At 50.5% G+C, this 19,179-nt stretch overlaps 1 protein-coding gene across 1 annotated transcript in view; it reads right to left on the reverse strand.

Moving 5' to 3' along the window:
- Positions 1-1,922: 1,922 nt before the first annotated feature.
- Positions 1,923-19,179, reverse strand: part of NSD1 (nuclear receptor binding SET domain protein 1) — a 140,554-nt gene continuing 123,297 nt past the window's right edge. The window contains exon 24 of the mRNA XM_043520693.1: positions 1,923-15,771. Coding sequence (XP_043376628.1) covers positions 14,255-15,771 — 1,517 coding nt within the window. The 3' untranslated portion in view covers positions 1,923-14,254. The remainder of the gene's footprint in view (positions 15,772-19,179) is intronic.

Here is a 19,179-nt window from a genome sequence, read left to right on the forward strand (position 1 = left end):
CAGCTCTCTGCCCCCTTCACCACTTCCTGCCCCTGCCTGGCTTACAGAAGCCCAGGACTGGCCCAGTGCTCTCTTGCCACAATACGCAGCTCCAGCCACTCAGGACTGATCTTAGCCTTATGACAACAGCTGGTGGGAGCCTGGGTCTGATGTGGTGGTGGTGGAATGCAGGAGACCAGCTTAGACATTTCCCTCCCAGTGTAGGTGAGCCAGTCTGGTGCCTCTGGGAACTGGCTCTCAAGTTGCTCACTGGATAAGTGCACTGGAGAATAAAATCAACGCCAGAGCTTTGAGCCTCAGCTTTAAGCAAAAGTAGAGAGAGGATCAGGTCACCTCATTTATCCCAAGCTCTGCCTGTTCCTTCTAGTACCGCAGATAAGACTTTCTTGACTGGTTTCCATGCCAGGCTGCAGCAAACCCTCAGGATAGGCCCTTAGTGCTGCCTTCAGCTTGAGAGCATTCTGAAGCTTGTGAGCCAATTCAAAACCTTTGAGGCTCTCTGGTCAAAGGGACTTCTGTCCGTGGCTTGGCTCCGGGGAGCAAGCGTGGAGATTAGTGGTCCATGCTTACTTCAGCGCACACACCAGGATCTCAATTCCTTTCCACATACCCAGCACTGTTCTTGATCAGCCAATCTTCCCGAAAAAGGACCATATACACTCCCACGATGCTGGTTTGTAAACACTGCAGACCTGCCACGCCACCCCCAAATGGGTAATGGTGGTGTCGGTACCAACCTGAGCTGTCTTCTCAGGCACCTGAACATTTCTTCCTGAGATGGAGGCTGGGCCCAGACACCCCGTGAGCACCAGGAAGCGCTGCTGCAGCTGAGTCTTTTGTGCACTGGCAGCCGCTTGCTGGTGGTCTTGGCCCCAAAGGCCTGGATGCTGTTGTGCTGTTTCTCCCCAGGCTGTTGTGCATCCTTCTGGGGAGGCAGAAGAGATCTCAGCACCTAATTCTGCAGATATCACCGGGGATAAAAGATGGCTGCTTGCTCCCACGCCAACACTTCAGGGGGCAGCGGCGGCTGGAGCTGGAGCCTTGGGCTTCTCTTGGAACGGAGACCTGGCATCCAGCCGCAGCGCTCTCACCTTCTTCTTGCCCGTACCGTTGTGACCGCTGTGATGGACTGGACGGGCTCTCGGGGACAAAGGGCAGCTGCTGCAAGACGACCCTAGACCCCTGCGCGGTTTTCTGCAGGCCGGATCCACGTAGCGACCACTGGCTGTGAGTATCGGAGCTTAGAGGCTAGCCCCGCCCAGGGGGGTGCCCGAACGGCTGCCAGGCCATCGCGAGGTAACTGCCACTCCCCCCGGTGAGTCCTCCAGAGGAGGCAACAGGATGCACGGCACAGACATCTCACCCCAGTCTGTTACTCGTAAGGGCTCAATCCCCCAAGCCCAGCACTTCCTGGGTGTCAGCTCCAGCTGGGAATCCCAGAGATTGTCAGAGCCTCCAAAGCATTAGATTAAAAAAATTGAAAACTCCAATGGTGGCATTAACATGACTCAGACTCACTCAATTCTGCTTTTCGGTTCAGCTCATTTGCCATGTCAACTGGGAGGCAGAGACTATGCCGTTGGGCACTACAGAAATTACGCTGTTGGAATGAGCCTAGAATTACCTTCCCCAGAAGGGGCAGCTTGGCCTAGGCAGGGGGGAGGGGGCATTAACCAGCTCGAAGAGCAGGGCTCTAACTTGTGGGGACTACCAATTTCTTCGCAGCAACGGGTCACCAGCCAGGAGAGTCTGGTAGCTGAGTTGACCTCTCTGGGTGGAACTCATCCACACGGGGAGATGTACGTCACTCACTGGCTGTGCGCCTCGCAAGCCGTCACCTCACAGAGACCACATGTAGACTCTCATGCTGCTTGTTAAGCAGCAGCTGCCCGACCTCAGTGAGACAAAACACACACGACAAATTCAAGAGTAAAGTTAAACTTTACTTTACAGTAATTGTTTTCTTCTATATACAAAGAATTACAGTACATAATCTGGGAGCACCTGGAGAAGGCCAACCCTCTTTTCATTATCATAAGTTTCACATACACAGCCAACAGTCTAAGGGGAGCAAAGTGAAATTAATCAATGGTCCAAGACTCTCCCCTTCTCCCTCTTCTAAAAATAATAGATATATACTGTAAATATATAAGCCTCTCTCACTCAATCTCATGTTCTTTGTACAGGACGTGTGGCAGGTGAGTTCTGTGTAACACCATTACATTAGACAATCTTTCACAAACTCCCATGTGCTGTGTTCATCCACCATCCACTGCTCCCTGCACACACATACAAATAAAGCACCGGCAGAGTCATGGCAGGGCACAGTGACACTTGGCAACCCCTTCCTGCAGTTGTTACTCAGGCACTATTCCCAGTTACTTCAGTGGAGGTTTTGCTACGGCATGGGCCCTGCCCGGTGTCCATCTCACCAGCCCCAGGGCAGCGTGCGTGCGGCCTGATATGACAGACTTGGGGTAGGAACGCTATCATGCGTATTCTTCATTCAGCTTGTTAGCGTAATCACACTGAAGCAATTTGCCTCTACAGCCCTCTTCTCTGCTGCGTGACCCTGCGGTGTTAGTCCTAACCTCCTAGTTCCTGGCCCAGGGGCCGGAATATCACAGTCCCAGCTGGAGCTTCAGCTGAAGGAAGAGGAGGGTAGGTTAAGCACGGAGCGCTGGCGGTGCCCCACGCGGGGGAAGGGGCGCTTTGCTTTTTACAAATTTTTCTCCCCCGTGCTTTTAAGCAACTTCATACAAACCTGATCGATCCCTCATGTTTCATCATTTATTCCTCAGGGTAAGGAGGGGCCCCTCCCTTGGCCACGGCAGAGAAGGGCCCCGCAGGGGCACGTCTCGATCCAGATGCTGAACTGTGGGGAAGAGAATTCCCCTGCTCAGTCCTGAGGATCGCGCTGCAGGCTGGGGGGCGCGGAAGGAACTACTGGACTTCTACAAGCCTAGTGCAGTGTTAGGGAGAACCAGTGCAACGGGAAAGGGCCAACCCTGAGGCTGAGCACAACTTTCCAGCCCCAGTTCTGCCATGCCATGGGGGCTAGCCAAGGGGACAACGGTAGGAGCTTTTCTAAGCCGTGTGCACTTTACACCAGGCTCCCACTGGCCTAACAAAGGCAGACCTGGGGGTAGGGGGCAGCGTGCCAAGTGAAAGCAAGGCCAGGCCTCTGCTGTCAAGCTGCTCTGACCAAAGCTTGGAGCATCTCTCACTTGCTAACACACAAACTGCTTGTTAGAAAATACAGAACTTCCAGCACCATTAGCCCCTGCCCATCTCAAGGCAGTGATCTTGCTAACGCTTTACTTCCGTTCTCCTGTGTATGACTGATTGGTTCTCAAACTCCTGTATCATATAGGTCTGCAAGCAGCTTAACTGATTTCATTCCAATCCTTTATCCTCCCTGCAGACACCAACAGAGCATGCTGACTGTTCAGTTTGCTTTACAGGTTCCCAGCATAAAGGTCCAAAATCCAGTTCCTCTAGGTCAACAGTTCTGAAACATCATAAACCTGAAGCCAGCTCAGTCCCTACGCCAACCCAGAAGAACATTCACGTCCCAGCGCACGCACAGGTCCTTCTTTACAAAACCCAGAGACTCGCCGGCAGCTCGGTCTGGTTTGAAGGCATCTCAAATCTGGGTAATATCAAAACAATCAGGGTGTTCCTGTGAGCCCTGTCCTGTCTGTTTCAGTGACTCTAACCGAAGGCCCAGCCCAGCTACCAGAGAAGGAAAGGATTCAGCTTGCAAAGGAACTCCCGGCGTAGGGCTGGGGGACGTGAATTGAGCCCTACTGTTCTGAACAGCCAAACTCTGTACAATAGCACCATGAGAGCCCAAGTACTTAGCCAAGGGCAAATTTAAGATTACAACTTTCCCTAGCAACAGGACACAGCACTATTAATTTGTAGAGATTTCCCCAAGAGGTAGATTGAGTTCTGCCGGGCCCGCCCACCACAGCCACTCCTCTAGCCCATGGTGCAGCATATCACTCTGCTGCCAAGATGGCAGAGGGGGCTGGCTGACTTCAATAAGAACATCACATCAGGACGTCTCTAAAGGAAGGAATCTGCTTTCACTTTAGCGCCCGGTCGCCAAGAGCCCTGCTAGCAGGCTACATGCAAAGCTCCCGCTGACGCCAACGGGAAAGTGAAGGAAAACCTGTTGACAATCTCCCTCCTGACCTAGATTTGTCCCTTTTCCACGGGTACAAGAACCCAATGAGCAGGGAGGCCTGTCTACATTAGAAAAGTTAGTAACTGGATCACTGCATATGCTTCCAATGGTGCAGTACTAGCAAGCATATGTCCTATTGTAGACAAGCCTCAGGCAGCTTTGACACCACGTCTGAGAAGCTGTTCAGAACAGATGTCTGCACTAGTGGCTTAGTATCACTGCACGTTCTGCTGTAACCTTCCCAGGTATCAGCTAGGTTCAGATGGCGTACGGCTGAGCACGCAGAGCGGTAACGTAGGGTAACGTACATTCGAGAGATGTAAATTGAGAGTTAAGGCTAAATTTAACAGAAATCCAAACACGTTAAGGTGTTGAAACGCACAGTTCAGGCTCCCAAACAACCCTGCCTCCGCCCTGTAGTGATGTCAGCCAAGAACCAGTCAGTTACGACTGATGCTCATCAGAGCCTGTGCGCTCAGATTAGACTGAACTGACTTTTGCCCATTTTTCATTTCCGCCTTTACAGGAATGAGCTAAGGTTGTTTCCACAACTCAATCCTGCCTAGTCTCATCTTAACATGTTGTATTTCTTTTATGTTTAACATTAACTCCAAATTCCCTGGGTTTAATGATGCTTGTTTAAAATTAATCACAACATCCCTGTATTTTTTTTACCCTAATTCACTAATATGTATTCTCTACCTTAACTCCATCATACATTTTTCTCTGGGAATTTGTTTTCTTTTTAATTACTAAAGTTTTCATATGTGATCAGTAAACAAAACTCACAAAGAAACAGCTACCAAGGGATATTTTTAATGATCTGAAGATATGTAGCATCAGCCTTAACCATCTTTTAAAATGGTAATTTTTGTGTCCAGATTCACCAGTGCGCTGGCTGCTTTAGGCATTCAGAAGCAGTGCAGAGGTGGATAATTACGCTGCGTTTGCAGTTGTTTTCAATCGTCAGAGCAGCACAATGCATCAAGTGCATATGCCCCTGCCCCTTCCCTCCACATTCCCCTGTGCATACCCCACCCCCACCGTTTCTCCCTGATCTCCCAGCTGGAGAGATTTGGTGCAACAGGTAGTTTTTGAAAAGACCTGATTAGTATTAAGCGTCATCATTTTGCAGTTATTCTTCATAAAGGAAAGTTACTTATAGTAACAGGAGAGCTACGAGATGTCCCAGCAGGTATTCACCATGTCTGCACATGTGCTGTGCGTGCCCAGGACTGGAAATTCTTCAAGAGTGATGTCTGTTGGGGCACCCACATGCCCTGCGTCTCCTTGTGCTGTGAACCAAGAGGTTAAGGGGTGGCATGGACCGACGGCATCTCCAGTTCCTACTCTGCCATGAATCCCGTGAGGATCCGAAGCCGGAGGAGGAGGGTGGGTCTGCAGAGACCACACATAAGAACGAACCCAGTTAAGGAAAATAAACTTCCCTTTTTCCTCATCAAGTGCTGGTCCCAATGGCTACTCACTGTGGGTGAGTGCCAAGCAGGCGGTGGGCAGGAAGAGTTCTGTACACAGCTCACAGAACGGCTTAGCTGAAGGAAGCACGCTCAGCCGAGGCCTGATTCAGTGATTGGTGCCCAGTGAACCGCGAATGGAGCGCCATCGCTCGACACACTTCAGAGGGGTCCCTTGGCAGGATGCCATTGCGGCAGCTTGCGCTCTGGTAGAATGAGCCCTGAGAGTCTGGAGAGGGGCTCCCACCCTCTCAGAGCAGAGAAGGATGCAGCTGGAAATCCATTCTGAGTGTCTTGGAGAAGATACTGCTTCTCCTTTCATCCGCGCAGCTATGGACGCACAGCCGTGGAGATCTCCTGCAGGACCTTGTCCTATCCAGACAGAACCACCAAGCTATTCAGCATCCAGAGAGCAACCTCCCGCCCTCACTATTCCTGTGAAAATCTGGGTAATACACAGGCAGGTGAGTGGCTGGTTACAGTGGAAGTCAGATGGAACTTGGGATACAATCTCAAGGACTCTGTCCCTGTGAATGACAGGATCAGGCAGGTCTGCCACTGGGCCCAAACTCACACATTCTCCTGGCCAACAGCTTTAAGGACAGTTACCTTCAAAGAGTAGGACTGAGGTGGAGGCTCAGGGTTCAAATGGTGGTTTCATGAGTTGGGAATGGACCAAGTTCAGGTCCCAAGACAGAGGGGGGTCTTGATACGGTGGGAACATTCTAACAATGCCTTTTAAGAACTTGACTCTTGTGGGATGGGTGAGAACTGACCAGTCCTCTACTGAGGATGAAAGGCATCGACAGCTCTCAATAATCCCTTAATGAAATGATGGATAGGCCGGCTGACTTCCAGAAGAGGAGACAGTCCAGGATAAGAGGAACGCCAGACCCTCCTGAGGCAAATTGTGCCTCTGACACCACATGGAGAGCTGCTTGCACTCAGCAGTGTAACACTTCCTTACAGAAGGTTTCCTGCTACTGAGAAGCATGGATCGCCGAGTAGGGTCTCTCTAAGTCTGTGGTCCATCCGAAAAACAGGCTGTCAGATGAAGATATGGGTTGGGATGGTTGGTCCTGTCCCCATTCTGTGGCAGCAGGTTCAGAAATGGCTGCAGGCAAATGTATGGCAAAAGCAATAAGTCAGGTACTTACTGTTGTCCTGGGTTGCAAAGTCATCACAAAACGGGGATCCCCACTGGCACAAGGTTTGTTGGATGACGGACAAAGAGAGCTCCCATTCATGGGCTGCGTGAGAACGCCTGCTGAGGCTGTCTGCTAGGGAGTTTTTTCTCCCCAGTAGGTGCACTGCAGAGAGGGTGAGCTGCTGCTGGACGCACCAGCTCCCAGCTGGACAGCCTCCCCGCAGAATGATCTGACCTGGACAGGTGGCTCGGAAAAAGGGGAGGACTTGTGTGCATGCTTTGTGGACAGCACAAAGCTTGAGCAGGTTGATGTGGCATGTGAACTCTTGCAAAGTCCAGGAACGCTAATCTATGTAGTCATGCAGGTGGGCTCCCCCGTCTAGTCAGGCTGCGTCTGTCACAAGTGTCCTTGGGAGTGGGGTGGGAGCAAAGGGAATCCCCGCAAATACTGACTCCCTTTCCCTAACAGGTGAGAGATACCCGAATGCTGGAAGGAAGGGTGTCTCTTGTCCGAGCAGTCCTTGTTTGGGATGTTGACTTTCCTCAGCCAAGCCTGGAGACTGCAGGGGGAAGCCAGGGGATGGGTGTAGGTGCGTGTCACCACATGGCCTAGGAGGACCAGACTGCTGTCTGATGACTGAGAAAAGTTGGATACTGAGGTCTCTCATTGTTAGGAATCTGTCCTGTGGTGAGTAAGCTCTGGATGCAAGCAAGTCAAGAACTGCTCCAATAAATTCTGCAGCGGTGGGTGTTAAATGGACTTTCCTGGGTTTCCCTGAAGTCCCAAGGAGGGGCACAGGTCAAGCAGGGCGGCGAATGCTGTATGTACCGCCTGATAGGATCCTCCCTGGAGGCGCCAGTCACCTAGACAGGGACGTACATGGTAGCGGTGACAGTGTAGGTGTGCTGCACTAACAGGACTTCTGTAAAAGCCACCGGTGCTGCCAAAAGGCCCCAGGGGCGTGGACCTGGTACTGGAAGCGCCCTGACCCCACCATGAAACGCAGGGATTTCCCGACTGCACGTCCGTGAAAAGGCATCCTTTAAATCGAGAGCTGCAAACCAGCTGCCTTTGTCCAGGGAGGGGACTAGAGCATCCACGGTAATCATCCTGACTGCTGAACGGCAGCTGCCGGAGACCAGGGTGGGTCCCCGCCCCTCTTCCTTTTGGGGATCAGGAAGTATCTGGAGTAAAAGCCGTTTCCCCGGCATTCAGCAGGTACCAGTTCTGTTGCTTCTAGGGATGAGGATGGGGATTTTGCAGAAGGACAGGGATCGGATTGTGTAGCTGGCTGAGATGATGCCAAAGGCCCATCTGTTAGAAGTTAAATGTTGTCACATCAGAAGAAAACAGGTTAGATGTCCATCAAAAGGGGTGGGGAGACTGGACAGACAAGCAGTCTGTGTGAAGCTCTCAATTGTCTCCTCGAGGATCAGACTTGCTGAGAGATGTCTGAGACTGGAGAGGGGACAGCGGTGCGTCTGTTGCCCTGTACCCTCTGGCATGTTCTCGATGGCCCATAGGACCCCCAGTGGTACCACAGCTGTGGGGCTGGGCAGTCTCTAGCTTGGGGTAGTTTAGAATATTTTCTGTGAGAAGCTAGGGTGCATATTCCTGAGGAATTGAGGTGGCACAAGTGTCTTTGGGTGACTCATCCGTCCTTTCACTCAGTAAGTTGTTGCCCCCAAGGATAGATCTTCTAGAGCAGCTAGAACCTCCTTGGGGAGATCGGACGCCTGCAGCCACGATGCCCATCTCATGACCGAGGTAGCCACAGAACAGGAAGCCATGTTCACGGCATCCAGGGATGCCTGCAGAGATGACCCACTACAAGCTTTCCTTTATCTGGGACAGCCGGGAAGGCGGCTGGTTTGTGCCAAAGGTTTTTAGCAGGCTCCAAGACGGCCTCATTTATAGAGAGCGCTTTGGAGTCGGTTTCAGAGTGCTGGACTCTCCTGGAACTGCGGGTGCCGGCTCTTGCTCCCTGGGAACTCTGGGCGCACCTGGTCTGGGGCATGGATTCTCACTCAGCCCCAAGGGATGGGGAGCCATCCTCCTCTTTGATGACTTATTAGAGGACTTGTCAGTCTTCTGATGAGTGTCTTTCCCTACCCTCTTCATGCGTCCTCTTCGAGTCTGCAGGCCTGCTGGAGAGCTCTCAGGTCCCTGCAGAGTCTGAGCTGCCGGGATGGCCTAGCACAAGGGGGAGAGGAAGGAGTAGAAGGTCTCACAGTTCGATGGGATGTTAGACTCCTGGAGGCAGTAGAGACAGGTCTTGTGAGCGGTGGTGAACAGGAAGACCTGAGGGCATGCAACACAGTGCTTGAAACCTGGGGCCTTGGGCATAAATGCCTTGGACATAGGGAGAATAAGGTGGGGGGAACCTCCTGATCACCACTAACTAACAGCTACTTGAAAAGCCCTAGCTAACTAGTGAAAAGAGCCACATAACCAATACACCATTAGAAACACGTTTAATGTTTACAGTAACACTGAACAGAGGCGAAGAGACTAACGAACACAACAGGGCTCAGTCCCAGAATGCGAGCGGTAGCAATGAACTGGAGAGGCACCTGATCCGCACTGTCACTTATATGCCCTCAGTTCATAGCAGAGGAGACGCAGAGCACAGACACGGACCAAGGGACATGGTTATTGAAGAATTTGTGGTCCTGAGTGCTTGGAACACGTGCCCCCCATGGCCAGACCTCAAAGTAGTACTGAGTGTTTTCTCCAGCAGCAGAGGCTGGTGCATAGCATCTTGTCCTACAGAAAAGCTCACCAAAGGCTTCCCTTCCAAACAGGCATGCATGCCTACTGACCTCCCTCTCACTGCTCTGAATGGCACTGAGGTCGCAGGCTTTGCAACGCTGACCACTGCTTCCCATTGTTCCCAATGGGAGTGAGTCCTCAGGGGAGACAATGGCTCTATGCAGGCAGGGGACAGACAGCAGCGCTGGGAGGAGCTGATGAGTAAGGTGGTGACCATCTTTGCTAAAGGCAGCGAATGGCCTCAGTCCCTTGGAGAACAATGGGAGCCTGCAGCCATTTCGCAAGAGGGCTTTTATTGGAGAGTTTCTATGAAACCTTCTTCAGCCTCTGCCAAATGGGAAACTTTCAGTTACAAGCAGACAGAAAACATGGCTCTTAACCCAAAACTCTTCTTCTCAAAACCGCCCCTTGCACTAGATCTACTCAGGAGCCACCTCTTGCGGTAACACCTGAGGAGCGGAGACTATTGGGGGGCCGGGGGGAGGGGAGGAGGAGAGAATGTCTGACACCTCTTTGCTATGCAGGGAGAATGTGTTTGTCCTCAACAACGAGGGTGAATTTCTGCTTTAAGTGCAAAACTTGACTCCACCTTGCCTGTGGGGCAGCCCCTCTATCTGGTACTGATGTCTCTAGTTTCAGAGTGGCAGCCGTGTTAGTCTGTATCTGCAAAAAGGCCGAGGAGTCCTTGTGGCACCTTAGAGACTCACAAATTTATTTGAGCATAAGCTTTCGTGGGCTACAGCTCACTTCACTGGATGCATGCAGTGGAAAATAGAGTAGGAATATCGGATGCATGCAGTGGAAAATACAGTAGGAATATATCTTCCTACTGTATTTTCCACTGCATGCATCTGATGAAGTGGGTTTTAGCCCACGAAAGCTTATGCTCAAATAAATTTGTTAGTCTCTAAGGTGCCACAAGTCCTCCTTGTTCTTTCTGATGTCTCTAGTGTAGACGCACCCTGAGTCTCTCTCTCTCCATTAAATTGTTTGATCTCAGTAGAGCTCAGTGTCTGTGGCAAAGGCCAGAATGAACTGCCGGCACACTTTATTTAATTTACTTTAAAACTGACCGTTTCTCTCTCTTGCTACTATCCTACATGAGCACTAACATGTTTGCAATGCTATTTTCTATATAAAGAATCCAGTGACTTGAATTATTGATGAAAATTCTAAAAGGTAGCAAAGGAAATAAATGGCATTTAAACCGCCCCAGTACAAGTGTCTCCTCCGGCCATCCAAGTCAGCAGATGCAGCTGGCTGGCTCTGCTGGCTGCCACCATCTCAAACAGTGGAATTCAGTTTTGTTTCCTTTAGTGTGGATTTACCTGGCATACAAAGAGTGCCAGTCTGACCCTGAGGCTGAAGTCACTTTAGTCCTCCCTGAAAAAAGGCAGCCTTGGTTCCAGCAGAGCATGTCTCAGGGATCACATCTAGAGGCAAGAGAGTATTCTGTTTCAGACCGTGGCCTGTATGCTGAGGTTGCCAACAGGCTTCAGACATAAAGCTGTTAATTTCTTCTCCATCATACTAACTTACAGAGATGTTCCCATCAGTATCAAAAGCTTCCTCCTCTAGCCTGGGATAACACAGAAGTGGCCAGCCAGCCACGATTCGGCAGTGTCCTACGGCTTGCTAGCGAGGGGCCGGGGCACATCCGCTCCCGGGGAGTGGGGTGTTCAGCCCCGGGCAGAGAGGAAAACCCCACTAACTGCACAACCCCTTCCACCTGATACAGAATAACTGCTTCCTGGTTTCCTCACTTCTCCTAGTCACTAACACTCTTACACCTAGAGAGGCATTTGTATTAACTTCTAAGCTGACACAGGCACTGCCTTTAAGTGATATTTCCCAGTACAGATCCATATTTAACCAAGCAGGTGCACAGCTACTCTAAAGTCAGCTCTGTGACATGTGTCAGCTGGAAGGTGGGTGGACTGGAAAACTGGAGCTGTACAGAAAAGGTCTGGAGGGAGAAGAGAAGAGAAACAGTGGTGTAGTCAAATGAGTGGCGGCAGGCCGGGGGCTTAAAATATCATGCAATGGCTCAATCTACTTTCACTGTTCAAACAGGAGCTCCTCAATAACTGCTGAGAGTGAAGGGATTCTGCTGCTGCTGTGAACCTCGCCCTATATTTCAACACATGATTTATAAGGAAGATTCTTCAAACCTGCGCTCATGAGAATTCACTGAGAACTTTTCCATTGTAAAGATTTAAAATAGCCTGCACCAAAAATATTCACAGTTTATTTTTCATGAAACAAATAACTAGTTAACACATGACATTGCAAAAACAGAGTTGGACAAAGCAGTGCAGATGTCTTTTCTTGTTACAGCTCCGCTGGCTGGGGGGCTGGCACAGGGGACACCCTGCTCACACAATCTACATGGCAAAGTCCAGCTCATGGGAAGGGCTATCAATGTAAATTAGAGATTTATTTTCCTTCTCACACATGATAAATACTTAACATACTGAACCTCATTACCGTTTTTTTTGTAATTTTGTTTTTATTTAAAAAGTTAATAAAATGCCCTTAGTTTATCCTCTCTCAATGGCTCTGAGGAGACATCCTGATTCCCTTTGTGCAGGAGTCATGCAAAACAATAGCTGCTTGCATCTCCCCCAGCTCAGCAGAGATCAGGGACTGACCCGCAGGTCTTCACGGAAAAACAACACTAAACACTAAGATTCCATAAGCCATAAAGCTTTTCCAAGTCACGAGCTACACTGAGGGGCCTGAAGTGATTCAGACTAGAGAGGAGACACACGACAGCACTGCCCAGAGGGGACACTCTTGGGGAGCTGACTTTGGAAAGGAGAATGGATCAGGATTTGCCTTGTTACAGAGATCTCTCTGCCTATCACAGAAACCCACAAAGCTAATTATTGCTCTCTCTTGGAGCAGTGGGAACATGCGAGCTGAACGCCAGCCCTGACCTGTGCCCAAGTTAGAGGAAAGGGGCTAGTATGGAACTAGGGCTCCCCTCTGGGGAGAGACCTACTGTGCTCTCTCTGAAACAATGGGCCCAGGTCAGTGGAGCTCAGGCATGTCACGCAGGTAATGTCTTGGGAGACAGTGTTGATGAAACAGCGCTTACCGATGGCACAGCGCACTGCACTGACCGTGGGCAGCACGGACGCAGACTGCCCGGCCGCTCCTTCGCAGATCACAAGCGTCACTAAGTCACAAGTAGTCATTTCCTACGTCCCTGCCTGTTATTCTACCGCACACCGTATCAGTGCCATAGCAGTGTGTATTTCTGCCTCAGCAGTCAGGTCACGTAACTGCTTCCATCAGGTCTACTCGGAATACCAGCCTGGCAAGTCACCAGGCACAGAGTTACCTTTAGTGGGAGAGGGCGGGAGGGGGGGCCAGCCAGGTGCTAGAGCCATTGTGTTCCAGTGTGAGAACTATTACCTTGAGGGGCTGGTTTTCTGACACACAGACACTTCAACATAGTCCAGGTAATTCAAGTCTCCTGTGGGGTTTTTTGGTTGGAAATACAGAGGCTAACCAAGGGGAAGGGTGTTGACATGGTTTTCCATTCTGGATACAGCATGCCTTCTGAAATAGCTTCTTGACTCTGCCCTATGGAGTGAATTCCACAGAATTCACTCTGCTAGGGCTACCAGGACACTCTGCAAACAGGACTCCTAAGCATGTGGTTGAGATGGGGGAGGAAGAGACTATTTAGTTTGCTAGTTCATGGTAACAACCAAGGTCAAGAAGGAACTGCCTGGAGCATTCAGAAGGGCAGCAGCTCTACCCTGGCAAAGGCAGCGCTCAGCATCCCGTCGGGGCCTTACTCAAGCGCTACCCTGCTACAGCTGCCTCCAGGGCTCAGAGCATTGTATGTGCCGTGGAAATTCCGCCTCTCTCACGTTACAGAGCTAAGACCCAAGAGGAGAATCCTGGCAGATGGTATCTTCAGAGACCCTCTCCCCCCATCCCCAATCACAGGGCCTGCGCAGAAGCAGTTCTCTTGCCCACGCTGGAATGAACTGTACAGTCTGGCAGGAGCAGGCTCCTCCACTAACTCCAAGGGACTCCGCCATTTTATAACAGCACCTGTGTTTTGGGTGAGCCTTGCACTGGTGACACATATCAATGCGCACACTCAGGCAAACACTTGCAAAGGAAAACCCTGTGGGGAAGGAGAATGGGGCAGCACAAGTGCTAAATCCCTTCCCCTCTTCAGAGTCTAGCAAAGACACTTGTCCAATTACTCTGTGCACCATTTAATCATTTGAAACATCTGAGATCCCAGTTCAGACTAGTTGTTCTGCTTTCACTAAGAACAGTTAAGAGAAAGGAAATTGCTTCCTCAGGGCCATTTAGCTGTGTTTTGGAAACCCCTTTTGGATGCAGACCTCGCACGCAGACGCGCTAGATCAGTAACATGACCATTTCAATGGAATTAGAGATTTTATCCGGAGTGGACTCTTTATTTCAACTTTACCGTTTGTAAAAGGAAGAGGAAAAAAGGTCGCTGATGCTCACTCTCCGTGGCTGGGCCACACTCCGGTTTAGGTAAACGTCCTTGCTTATGTCATGAGAGCACCTGGGCTCGAGGCTGGGATCAGGGACGTGAACAAGAAACAAAACAAAGAAAATCCCTCTCCCCAAACAAACCGACTGCAACCTGCCTGCCTCATTCACTGACTTCACTTCGGTTTCGATTCAGCCAATTCCTGACTGGGAGAATCCTGGGTGCGGATGAGCACTACGTTTTGCTCAGGCAAAGGGGCCTGCCCCAGGGGTGTCTGTGCTTTTCCAGAGAGCCAAGAGATCTGCTCAAATGTCTGAATGTTCCTGGCAAGCCATGAAGCCTGCTCTGGGGGCATTGGTGCTTCCCTGGCAGGCCGGGGGGTCGGTTCAAATGTACGTAACCTCTCTGCAGTCCAAGGGCTCTGCTCTGTGGGTGCTGATGCCACTTCCCGGTCAGCCTGCGTCGGCGGCTCAGGTGTCTGTAATTTCTCCATGGGCCAAGGTGCCTGCCCCACGTGGGTCATGGCCGTCCCTGCAGGCTGAGAGGTCTGCTCCTCAGGTAAACAAGTTCGCTCTTTCTGCTGCGGCTGCGGCTCCCCCGCTGCGGCTCCTCTCTCTTTTGGCTCAGCATTCTGATCCCCGGGCCGCAGTGCTTTCTCAGACAGCAAAAGCCTTGGAGGCCTGTCGAACGCCTGACGCTGCAGGGCCCCCGTGGCGGGAGCCTCATCTGACAGCAGGGGCTGCGGGCCCTTGATGGGAGACTCGCCCAACGGCTGAGGCCGTGGGACCCTAGCAAGGGCGGGAGACTCGTCCATTAGCTGGGGCCACTGAGCCTGGGTAGCGGTGGGAGACTCGTCCGATGGCAGAGGATGCAGGCCCTTGGTTGGAGACTCATCTGCGGGAGGAGGCAGCGGAGCCCCAGCAGCGGAAGGAGACTCATCTGAGGGTGGAGGCTGCTGGCCTGCAGTGGTGGCAAGAGGCTTGTCCGACTGCTGAAGCCTCAGGGATACAATGGTGGGTTGTTTATCTGACTGCAGCCTCAGGGCCACGGCGGAGCAGGGCTTGTCCGACGGCTGCAGCCTCAGGGCCACAGCAGAGCAGGGCTTGTCCGACGGCTGCAGCCTCAGGGCCACGGCAGAGCAGGGCTTGTCCGACGGCTGCAGCCTCAGGGCCACGGCAGAGCAGGGCTTGTCCGACGGCTGCAGCCTCAGAGCCACGGCAGAGCAGGGCTTGTCCGACGGCTGCAGCCTCAGGGCCACAGCGGAGCAGGGCTTGTCCGACGGCTGCAGCCTCAGGGCCACAGCGGAGCAGGGCTTGTCCGACGGCTGCAGCCTCAGGGCCACGGCGGAGCAGGGCTTGTCCGACGGCTGCAGCCTCAGGGCCACAGCCAGAGGCAGCCTGTCAGAAGGCGGACGCCTGAGGCCCAGGACTGCAGGCTGATGGTCAGAGGGCTGAGCGTTTTGACGGTTAGCTGGCGGGACTGTGGGAGAGACATACTCACGAATTTCCCCGGGCTCTAGAGGGTTGGGTCCGCAGGGATCATGCTCTGTGCATGATAAGCGTCCATCCAGTTTGGAGATAAAGAGCATGCCCTCCCGATGCTGCTTGCAGAAGGAGCTGGGACACATCTCACAGAAGGAAGCTGCTTCTTTGCCACACACATCACACTGATGCCAAGGGCACTCCCACTTCCCTGCAGCACAAACAGGAGAAAAGGCACCTTAGGAGGTAACGTAACAGAGCTATCGGGTTGCAAAGCTACAGCCGAGGGCGGGGGAGACCTGCTTGTAACGGCTCTCACTAAAACATTGTCAGAAATTCCCCTTCTCTGCTCCTGCACCAGTTGCCTTGGATCCATTACACCAAGCACAGAGGGAAACCTAGACTCCGCATAGCTCAGGGCTAATGCAAGAAAAGTTCTGCCTTCAAGCTAACCCCCTACTGAAAGGATTCCAGATGTTTCCAATTTCAACTAGGGCTGAGTGAATTTGAGGCCAATTTCCTCCCTTCACACTGATGTGAGAGAAGATACTGGAAGACACTGGAGACAAGGAACTGAGGGCTGGTCTACACTACCGTGCAGGGTCGATCTAAGAGACACAACTTCAGCTACGTGAATAGAGTAGCTGAAGTTGACGTACTTTGATCAGTGAAGACACTGCGGTAAGTCGACAGCTGACGCTCCCCCCTTGACTCCGCTTGCTCTCCTCGTTCTGGTGGAGTACTGGAGTCGACGGAAGAGCGCTCAGGGGTCGATTTATCGCGTCTATGACCCCGCTGGATCAATCACTGCCTGCCGCCGATCCAGCGGGTAATGCAGACAAGCCCTGAGTTTCTCTTGTCTCCCCCTCTGGGCATAGGACAATAGTTCTTTCCAGAAGCCAAACTATGTCTTAAGGAGTTGAGTTTGGGATTTCACTCACTGCTAGTATCAGAACCATCCTGGAGAAAAACAAATCACCCCCAATGTGCAGCAGAGTCAATTGCAGGCCTCTCTGCGGATTCAACCCATAGCACTCCCCAGCTGGGCACACACTGCACTGGCTGTCACTGGCTACCGAAAGCCTCCAGCTTACAGATTCATAGAATTTAAGCCCAGAAGGGACCATTAGATCATCTGGTCTGACCTCCTATATATCCCACACCATTACATTTTACACTGTTACCCCTGTATGGAATCCAGTCACTTGTGTTTGGCTAAAGCATCTTCCAGAAAGGCATCAGCCTGGCCCTGGAGACATCAAGAGATGGAATATCCACCACTTCCCCTGGGAGTTTGTCCCACTGGTTAATCATCCTCACAGTCAAAAAATGGGGCCTAATTTCTAATCTGAATTGGGCTGGTTTCAGCCACCCACCATTAGTTCTTGTGATGCAGTTTTTCCATTAGATTACAGGGCCATGTAGTACCCAATATTTTACCTGTGAAGGTACTTCTACTCCACAGTCAAGTCATCTCTCAATCTTCTTTTTAATAGTCTAAACAATTGAGCTCTTTACGATGAGAGAGTTAAGGTATCTTCTCCAGCTCTCAACTCATATTTGAGGCTCTTTTCTGACCCTTTTCAATTTTCTAACATCCTTTTAAGAACATGGACACGGTATTGCAGTATCTTCTCAGCGAGGCCATACACAGAGATAAACCAGCTGCTGACTCCTACGCACTACTGCCATTTACACATACCAGGATTGCATTCGTTGGTTTTTCACAGCATTGCCCTGGGAGCTCATGCTGAGTTGCTTGTTCACTACGAGTGCCCAAATCCTTTTCCAAATCACAGGTGCCCCAATCGGTAGCGATGGCCTGCATTCCTTGTCCCTAAATGTATAATGTTCATTTGGCTGTATAAAAACCCATTTTGATTGAATGGGCCTGCTTACCAAGCAATCCAGATCCTTCTGTCTGACTCCCTGCCCTCATCACTATTTACCACTCTGCCAGTCTGTGTTTCACCTGCAAATTTTATCAGAAGTGATTTTATATTTACTTCCAGACCGCGGATAAAAATGTTGAATAGCGTTGGGCCTCGTACCAACCCCTACAGCCCACTAAAACACCTACATTCAGTGACGAGTCTCCATTTATGGTTACTTTGAACTCTGTCAGTTAGCCAGTTCTTAAGCCATTTAATCTGTGCTTTGTTGCTATTGTAAAGTGCCCATTTTCAAAACCAGAACATCATGTGGTCCTGTTAAAGGGTGGCTTGCCCTTGGGATGGAGAGCCTGAGGCTAAGCCAACCTGATAACAGGACAAACCCCACTTGTGAGGGCCCAGCGGATTTCCTGTATACAAGAAGCTGACAGGGAGCAGCTGGGGAAAGAGCTGGAGGGAAGAGACTGCAGGGAGCAAGGTGGTCTCTGTGGGGCCCTGAGTCAGAAGGCCAGTCAGAGCAGGAAAGGAAGCTCAAAGCAGGGAGACAAGCTCCCCAGGCTAGGAGGCCTGGGACAGACCCGATCAAAACGGAAGAGATTGAGAGCCCCTGAGGGGAAGGAAAGAGGTGAGGTATGAAATGGCTGAGGGAAAACTGCAACGTGGGTAAAGGAGCTGAGCTAGCTGTGCGATACAGGTTGAAGAACAGAGATAAAGAGGTTCAGAAGAATTGTTTTTTGCATTCAGACATTTTTGGGATTCCTTAGTTTGGACAAGTGTGACACCAGAAGGGGTGGACTTATGATCGTAACCCAGTAGGAGGGCTGAGGTACTATTCCAGCGCTGGTGACCACTGGCAGGGAGCACTAGCCCTGCGGGAGAGCTGCAATGCCGTATCTGGTCCTGAGGGGGCGGCGGGGGTGAGTGGACTCGCCTACAGTTATTAAGTCAAACACCTCACAAAAGTGTAAGTATTTTAAATCTACATAGTTAACTTTATCAATCAAATTTGTAATCTCATCAAAGAATGAAATTAGGTTTGTTTGATAAGACCTATTTTCATAAAACTATGTTGTCTTGCATTAATTATATTCCTGTCCTTTAATTCTTTACCAATTAAAACCTGTATCAGCTTTTGCTTTATTTTGCTAGCCAATAAATAGCTGCATCATCCCGTTTTCCCTTTTTGAATATGGGCACAACACTAGTACTCTTCCAGTTTTCTGCAATTTCCCCAGTATTCCAAGATTTATTAAAAATTAACATCAGCAGATCAGATCTCCTCAGCCAACACTTTTAGGACTCTTAAGTGCATGTTATACAGGCCGGCTGAATTAAAAATGTTTATCCCTAGCAGACTCTCCTCAGTCACTAATGGATTGGAAAATACTTCATCATCCACATGTGATACATCATCCTGCTTCTTTCCAAACATAGAACAGATTTATTAAATACTTCTTCCTCTTCTGCATCAATATGAACAATTTTATCATCTGCATCAAGTAATGGGCCATGACCACAGCTAGGATTTATTTTGTTCCTGATATATTTAAAAAAATCTCCTCACTGAATTTAGCCCTGCCAGCAATGGATTTTTCCCTGCTATCTTTAGCTTCCCTTATCAATTTTCTAAACTTCATAATTTCCAATTTATATATTATTATTCTATTTTCCCCTTTTTTACATTTGTTATATATTGATGTTTTATTTCTAATTTGCCACTAAACCAG

The sequence above is a fragment of the Chelonia mydas genome, chromosome 8, assembly GCF_015237465.2.
Source record: "Chelonia mydas isolate rCheMyd1 chromosome 8, rCheMyd1.pri.v2, whole genome shotgun sequence".
NCBI classification, from domain to species: Eukaryota; Metazoa; Chordata; order Testudines; family Cheloniidae; genus Chelonia; species Chelonia mydas.